This window comes from Alnus glutinosa, chromosome 1 (assembly GCF_958979055.1).
Source record: "Alnus glutinosa chromosome 1, dhAlnGlut1.1, whole genome shotgun sequence".
Taxonomy (NCBI): domain Eukaryota; kingdom Viridiplantae; phylum Streptophyta; class Magnoliopsida; order Fagales; family Betulaceae; genus Alnus; species Alnus glutinosa.
The window spans coordinates 36026917-36035982 of record NC_084886.1 but is presented as its reverse complement, the minus strand read 5'-3'; the positions used below and the strand labels follow the sequence as shown (position 1 = coordinate 36035982).

The 9066-nt window shown below is 34.6% G+C and overlaps 1 protein-coding gene across 1 annotated transcript; it reads right to left on the bottom strand.

The window, feature by feature from the left end:
• Positions 1-2923: 2923 nt before the first annotated feature.
• On the bottom strand, positions 2924-6427 carry LOC133858819 (large ribosomal subunit protein mL43). Its single transcript, XM_062294277.1, has 4 exons — positions 6280-6427; positions 5800-5879; positions 3349-3455; positions 2924-3268 (listed from the first exon to the last, which is right to left on the bottom strand). Exons 2-4 carry the CDS (start codon positions 5877-5879, stop codon positions 3096-3098), a joined length of 360 nt encoding a protein of 119 aa, XP_062150261.1. The 5' UTR covers positions 6280-6427; the 3' UTR covers positions 2924-3095.
• Positions 6428-9066: the final 2639 nt, after the last annotated feature.

Below are 9066 nucleotides of genomic sequence, written 5' to 3'. Positions count from 1 at the left end.
TGAGGGAACAAAGGCAAGCAAGTTCCTCCATTTGGGGTTTCTATTAGGGGTATATATGCGGACAGATATTAACCGTCCGCATCCGCTATCCACACATGCGAATGCGGTTAGCAAAAACCACTATCCGCATTAAGCGGATAACGGTTTTAGGGTATGTGAAACCAGTTATAATATATATATATATATATATATATATATTATTTTATGTTGTGCAACAGGTGTTGTAGTCTTGTAGATGGTTTAGTTGGCAGTGTTGTTTTCTTGTGTAACTGGCAAAAATGTAAAAGTAATGTTAGATCAATATATTTTTAAAACATTAAGGTCTAAAAAAAAATTAAAACAAGTTCAAAACACTAAGGCCTCGTTTGGTTTGTGGAATGTCTATTCCATTAGGAAAATGAATAACTATTCATGGGAATAGATGAAGGTGGAATGGAATAACTATTCCTATTCTTTTGTTTGGTTGTAACGGTGGAATAGAACATTGCATATGTATTCTTTTGTTTGGTACAGTGCAATACATTGGTGAATGGAATCATATTATAATTAAATTTCCTAAAACACCCTTATAATACAAATATAATTTATATTCTTAAGGACATTTTTTTTTCTTTATTTAAGAAACATAAACAATCATACTATGACCTTTTTTTGTTTTTTTTTTTTTTTTTTAATTTCATAGAGTTCATGGCTTCTTTTTTTTTTTCATATACAATTACGCTACAAAATGATTTATAAGGGAAAAAAAAAAAAAAAACACACACACACACACACACACACAGACATAATCATCATATCACCATCATAAAAAAATAAATAAATAAATAAAATAAAATAAAATAGATCATCTGCAAAGCCCTTTTTATTTTATTCTTTTTTATTTGTTTTCCAACAACAAACATTCATTCTTTGCTTACAAAGTAAAATGATTTATAAGAAAAAAAAAAAAAAAAAAAAAAAACATAATCATCATAAAAAAAAATAAATCATCTACAAAGCCTTTTTTATTTTATTATTTTTTATTTGTTTTTCAGCAACAAACATTCGTTCTTTGCTTACAAAGTTTTTCTCAAACCTTCACAAGACAATTGGAGTCCCCCCAATATTAAGAGGTACTCGTTTTGCTACGTCTAAGTGCATTCTGTAGGCTAAATCATAGGAGGAGGAAAAAAGAAAAAAAAAAGAAAAAAGAAAGAAAGAAAGAAAGACTACCCCACAACAAATTAAGTTGGTTGAGAAACAGAGAGAGGAGGATGAGAATATAATTGCAGAGATGGAGAGAGATACTGATGGTGCATTTGAGTGATGAATTTTTGAAATCAGAATTAAATTCTTATTTTGTTTGCGAATTTTGAGATTTTACTTTTTAGAAAAAATTGAATAAAATATGATTTGTTTATAAAAAGTTGAATAAAATATAATTTGTTTTTTTAAAAAGTTGAATAAAATATGATTTATTTTTGAAAAAAGTAGAATCAGAATTATATTTTATTGTCAAAATTTCGTATCCAAACACACCATGAGTTGAGAAACAGAGAGAGAGAGAGGGATAAGAGACTTGGGTGTTGAGAGGGTTGGAGTTTTTGGGCAAAAGACGAATTTTATTTATTCCCACAGGAAAGGAATAGGTATTCCACTCCTTTTTTAGTGGAATACCTATTCCTCTTCGTAAGAGAATAGCTATTCCGTGGGAATAACTATTCCCTTAAATAATATACAACCAAACAAAGGAATAGCTATTCCGTAGGAATAGCTATTCCTTTCCATTGGTCTAATCCGCAAACCAAACGAGGCCTAAAAATTGGCCAACTTAGTTTAAAATCGTTGTCTTCATAGATATTCAAAGAAGGCTCAAAAGACTAAATAGGCACAATAGGTCTATTACCTAATATGCAGATTGCAGATAATAACCGCTAAAAACATGATGCAGATGTAAATATCTAAAAGCAATATTCGTATGTATACCCTTAGAACTTTCTATATAGATATTCAAAGAATGCTAAAAAGACTAAAATAGGCACAAAATGTCTATTACCTAATATGCAAATTGCAGATAATAACCGCTAAAAACATGATGCGGATGTTGATATCTAAAAGCAATATTCGCATGTATACCCTTAGAACTTTCTATTATGAGGTAAGTATTGGGACAATACACCGATGATGGCTTCCTTTTACAAGCCATTGCAGGCTATTCTGTTTAGTGATGTGATTCAAAGAAAAGTTGGGAGAATATAAGATGGAAGATGATGTAGCTTGACTGTCACTCGAAAGAGGCAATGCATGTTTGCTTATTCTGCAATTTGAGGCTTTATTTAAGCGCAGGGTAGGGGAGTTCCTGCTCTTCTTAACCTCACTCAAAACGTGCCTGAAGGTAAATCTGGTATGTGTTACTTTTTATTAGAATAATTTTGGAACCGTTGCTGCATTTTTCACTATAAAAATTCCATCTCTCTAAAAATGCTATTAATCATATATAGCATGGCAGCAATGACCCTCTCGGCGCGGTTGATTCTTGTGTGTATGGTGATGTTAGTGCCAATGGGGCTAGCTAAGTGTTCCTAGTGGCTTGTCCGAGAAAAAGATATAATGCAATGTTGGTAATCGCTTACCTTTTTAGAGGTTAAATTGGGACTATCGGCCCTGATTGTTGAGAATTGTTGGAGCACTGGAGTACAATGCTCCCACACAGTCAACCCTTTCTTCCCTCCAATGGGGAAAACATATCCAAAAGCGGAGGGAAACTAGCTGCACTTGCGTGCTCGATATATACGGTCCTAGGACTCCAATAAGTAGCTCTAAGAGCACTGGCTGGGAAAAGACACTTGAGCTTGAGTTATAGGGTTACCCTTTTACTAACACTTTTTTCTTTTCCATTTTGTTTTGTCTTTTCAAAACAAAAGCATTAATAAACAACCTAAAATACAAAACACCGCAACTACTCTTATCTTTTTGTCATATCAAAACATTTTTTTCAAACAAAAAACTCCATTTAAAAACATTAGGGTTCCAGTAGGCATGGTACTTATCGCTAAACAGAGCGAACTACTAGAACACACCAATAGAAGCTCCTCATTGGAGCTGTTTCTTCTGCCTCAAAATTTCACATCCGTTGTCCATGTGCCCTGAACGCTAGGGTGTTTGGTCACATGTCTTGTCTTCAATTTCACCACCTTTCTTCCCAATGCATTCCTTAGCCTGGTTGCATGTAGAAGTATGTCTTCTGGATCCATATTCTTCACACATATCACCCGTTGATTTTTGTTCCCTGTTGCATTTGGCAAAATAAATCCTCATATAAACTTTTGAAGGTGTTTTGCAGTAAATGCACAGAGGAGGGGGTCTTACGGTAAAAGCCTTTCAAATGCGGATGCTGACCACGGATGAGTTCAGTAACAACTTCTAGCTGAGGACTTTTCTCTCTAAATGCTGGCAGCTGAGACTCCATAAATGCCCTGCCATATCGAATGGAAAGGAAACACTATATATTTAATATTCCAGTGCTCACAAAATAACATAGGTCTCGACACATTGGGCTAAATATATGACAAAGCATAAGATTGATCAACCTCTGGGACAACGAAAACAAAGGGGCCCTAACTGCAAGAGGGGCCCTAACTGCAAGAGGGGCCCTGGTGGAGGGGAGTGAGGGGGAACCCTAATTTGAGACTACAATAATGCCATATGCAAGTCAAATAGTAGATCATGTTCAGCATCCAATTTCTTTTGATTAATGAACTCTGTCCAATGTCCAGTTTTATTCAGAGGTCAGTTTTATTTTCAGAGGTCTTTTAACTTTTTTATTTTTATGATTAGTAATTGGCTCCAAAACCCAAGGGGTTGACTCAAGTGGTAGGGGCCTTGGTCTTTGAGGTAGTCCCATGAGGTCAAAGGTTTGAATCCCCTTGAGTCCAAACAATTTCTTGAGGCCAATCTGTCTGCGAAGCTGGAATATTACCCGATCCATGTGGATAAGACACTTCACACGGGTCCAAGGTTTACCGACAGGGATGGATACACGAAGTGAACTACCTTGGAGGGGTTCCTCATATATATATATATGTAAGGAGAGGGGAATGTGAGACTCGAATTAGTGACCAATAACTCATATATATTCTAGGTATTGCTATTGTTCTCAATGGTGCTTGTAGCAGCATTATTCAGAGAACTTGACCAAAAAGTAGTCAGCAAAAATAAATAAGCCTACTTCAAAGAATAATCAGTGAGAAAGCGATTATACACCATAGTAAACCATGCTTCCATCAGTAGTATGCAGAACTTGCACTAACCAACCCAGCCCGTAACAACAAATAAAAAAAGAATCACATAGTGCATCCAATTATTGATCTCCACTCCCTGAAACAAATGATACACCTCTGGTGTGTTATCCAAGCACTGGAAAGAGGTAGACGCTTCAAAAGTAACGGGGCACTCCTATATTAGAAACTTTGTTGAGATGGGAACAATTAACAGATTGGTGGACCCAATTTTTGGCACTAAAACTTTAAGCTAGTTTCCTTCACTTTCACAGTAAATGTTGTTCAAATGAATTTTCACAACTCTATCATTAAATATAAACTCTAATTTAGCATGGAAAATGGCTGGAATTGGGTAAAGAAGTGTTGCATCCATTACACCATCATTCTCTTGCCTCACACCGGAAAGCAAGCAACAACCCAGGGAATAGGGAGCTTCTTGTCGTACTGCAGTGAAGCTTGAGAAAATGTGCCCTGGGGTGATCTAAAAGAATACTGCATTGAATTTACCCACTGAAGACCAACTAACTTAAAACTCCAAGAAAACCTAAAGAAAGCCTCCAAGCACATAAGGAAGCTATGTGCAATCCATACATCTGCAGTCCCAAGATAACTTCCTTATGGTCCCATCATAACAAAGTTATAGGGGATAAATAACTATTGCTCTACTAAACTTTGTAATTGCACGGATTTCCGCCAGAAAATAGTGGCAAATAAAATAAAGGAACTTCATATTCTAACCAAATATTTCAATCAGAGAGTTAATGGCTCAGAACTCTGAAGCCCCCATGATTCCAGTGAAAAGAAAAGAGCAACTGCGAATAACCCTGCCTGTAGCCCAATGAGTTCTGAAATACCATCAAGTGGGACTGTCCATGAAGCTGCTATTGGCAACATAAAATACTCAACCCAGGGTTATAAAGTCTATGGAGTTATGAAGTCTATAGCATTTCCCTTGGCCAACTTTCAAACTGCCCTAGGTCCCCTTTTTTTTTCTTTTCTTTTTTCTTTTTTTCTTTTTTTTTGCATACATTAAACACACTGATGGTAAGTACATTTAATTATCTTCCCAAGGCAAAAAAAAAAAAAAAAAGAAAAAAAAAAGGAAGAAACAAAATATAAAGAAATCATCGTTGTTTTTGAATTTCTATTGCATAAATCTATTTTATTTTAACAGTCTTCCTACCATAAACAGAGCAGTTCTACGGTATCTAGCATAATTAGGTTGGATGGGTACTACAAATCTACAACCACTGTCACCAAGAAGAATTGTCACACAGATCTCTTTGTTCCTAATAAAAAGTTCTAATCTACAATAACCAAACACAATGTGGTCAACTACAATCATCCATTTGAACTTCTAGCTTTCAAGCAAGCAAGGTTCAATTCATTAACAAAACAAATCACAGCATCCCTTTGCAAATGATTATGCAGTAAAAGCTAAAGCATTCTCAAGCATCTTCTTTCAGTTCAATCAATTGATATTAAAATTTTAAGAACGAATAACAAATATATATGAAATGATTGGCTCAAAATCGCATACCTGATGCCCCTACTACTTCCACCCCAATCAGAATAGCTCACAATCAGCTTTTGCAGTTGCCATACACCTCTCAAAGCCATCTGATTTCAAAAGCAGATTTTAATGATGCAACAACAAAAATCATAAACTTAAGCTATATATATTATATTTATGAGCACATAAACATTCTTACTTTCATTTTTGTGGCTTAAAAAACTTAAATACAGTTTTTCCTAACATCACAATCATCCTATTCATCTCTACCTACCCTTGCTTCTGACGCAAAAATCAAAGTTTTCATTTTTATTTCTCGAGTATAAAATCTCTTTACCTTACTTTATAAATCCAATCCTAGAGGATTTAACGGTTTTCAACTGTCGTCTCTGTTTGGTTGCACAGAAAACGAAGGAAAATAAAAAAGAAAGTTTTGAATCTTCCATTTCCTTTTTTTAACCCTAAAAAAGGCAATTGAAAACTCAATGAAGCGTGAAATGCAGTGACCTGTTGTGACGAGAGTTGCTCTCTTCCTTCGTTTGTATTTTCGCCGAGAAGAACCGACGGTGGTGTGTTAAAGGGAGGGTTTGGCTGAAAAGCCCCACTGAGGCTGCAGAAGATGGGGTGTTTTTGGTATTTTTGCTAATTGGTTTTGTTTTCATTACCCGACCGAATAGACTATTTGAACCGACTGGATCGGATCTTATTAGATATACTACTCTTTTATAATTTATTTATTTATCATTTGGCCAAATATTCATAATGCTCATGGTGACTGTTGAGAAACGAATCCAGTAATATTATATAGTAGATTGTTATATGATTATTAATTTATTTATAAAAATTAATCAGCAAATCAGAACTTGTAAGAAAAAGAAAATTAAGTAGTAATTTTCACTGTCACATTATTTCAATTGTATAACAGTCTACTATTTAGAAATTAGTAAAAAAGAATTCAATAAAGAACAAATAAATACCAAATGATTGAGTAGTATAATTAGCATTAGCTCTAATCCCAATATTTTTTACCTCTATATCATCTACTTTAATGAAATTTATATGTAATGTTTCAATATTTACGAGGAATTTAGAGAATGTTGTTCTAAGAGAATTTAGAGCTCTTTAGAATATTCGTAGGAGGTAATCTAGATGGGGCTAATGTTGGAGAGAAGGATGAAGTAGGTTATAGGTTACCCAGAGGCAATGCAAGATGTAGAATCGTACTATCACATTAAGGGGATCTCTTACAAGGGTGATGAGAAGGATTTTATGGATTTCGTGACATTAATTGATGAAGGACAACATCAAGAGGATCCTATTTCTAATCTTAAGCCAAAAGGGAATAGAGAGGTTAATAATTTGGGTTAAATACCCCAGAGGTACCTGAGTTTTACGTGTTTTTAAATTTAGTACCTCAGTTTCATTTCGTATCACAAGTAGTACCTGAATTTGGAAGAAAAAAACCCTAGGTAGTACCTGTCAGATTTCTCGTGGGAATTTCAACTTCTCGCCACGTGTCAACCGCTGAAGTTGACACGTAGCACCACATAAAAAAAAAATTTTAAAAATGTTTAAAATTAAAAAAAAAAAAAGAGGGGTGGCTGAGCCACCCCCCTTGGCCACCATGGGGGTGGCCGGCCACCCCCATTTTGGCCAAGGAGGTGGCCCAACCACCCCCTTGGCCGGTCTGGCCGGTCTGGGGTGGCCGAACCACCCCCTAGGGCCAAAACCCTTCAATTTTTTTATTTTATTTTATTTTTTTTCAACTGTGGGGTGGTTCGGCCACCCCAAACCAGCCAGACCGGCCAAGAGCCACCCCTCTTTTTTTTTTTCTTTTTTTTTTTCTTTTTTAATTTTTTTAATTTTAATCATTTTTTTAAAAAAATTTTAATATTTTTTTTTTTTTGGTTCCACGTGTCAACCTCAGCGGTTGACACGTGGCGAGAAGTTGAAATTTGGACGAGAAATCTGACAGGTACTACCTAGAGCTTTTTTCTTCCAAATTCAGGTACTACCTGTGATACGAAATGAAACTGAGATACTAAATTTAAAAACACGTAAAACTCAGGTACTTCTGGGGTATTTAACCCTAATAATTTAGAGTGCTCGATAAACTTTGACACTAGGAGTGTTTGTTCTAGCCGAAGTAAAGGCAAGAGAGTTGTTGCTATATTGTAATGTAGTCTAGGGTGCTTTGGCGAGTTTAGGGTTTCGGTGTGGGTCTATTGTGTCTCAACTATTTGTTGGGTTTTTCGAGTGATATTTTTTTTCTTTGTATACTTCCTGTATACTTAAAGACTCCCTACTCTTTTTAAATATATTTCTTTGTTTACTTATAAAAATAAATAAATCAAGCTCTGGTGTATCCAATTTTTTTTTTTTTTTTATAATTTTAAGTCAGGTGTAATTGTATGATGTCTTAAATTTTCTGTTATTATGGCTTCCGTAAATGTATACTATGGTTGTATGAGGTATAATAACACTCCATATGATTATACGAGGTATAATTATTTGGAGGCATTACATGATTTTTCGATTGAAAAGTGTATTGGTCGGTAGTTGAGGTCAAATTTAAAAATCCGTTTAACAACGATTGTGGAAAATTAGTTTTTCCTGTTTGAAAAGTAAAAACACTTTTCAGGAAGTTCTCCAAACGGACACTCAGCTCCATGACAATGCTGTTTTCATACAATAGCCAAAAGGCCCCAAAGTTTGAAAGACAAATTCACTTGATTCTCAAACTTTAAACAAACGTTTACATAGATGAAGATAACAACCAGCTAATCAAAAGAAAACAAAATGATAAAGATGATAGTTACTACCCCATACTAAAAACTAATTTGTAACTAATTCCTACAAATCAGTCTAATAAAGTGACATATATTCTTAAAACATGTGAAAAACGTGTGCTTTCTTATTAATTCTATTCAAAAAATTGTATTTTTCACATGCTAAAGAACACTTGACAATTTATTAGATTGGTTTGTAAGAATTAGCTAAAAATCAATTTGTAGTTAATTTCTGTCCAAACAAAAATTAGCTACAAACTAGTTTATAAATAATTCTTATAAACTAGTCTAATAAAGCGACGTGTTCCTTAGCATATAAGAAGCACATGCTATTAAAAACACGTCACTTTATTAGACTGGTTTGTAAGAATTAGCTATAAACCAGTTTGTAGATATTTTGTCCACTAAAGAATGCTACTCCACTCGAGGGCCTTTATTCAAAAGAATCCTACTTTCATCTTCTATTATAAGATAGACCAAGGATTACAATTCAACGGCTAAAACG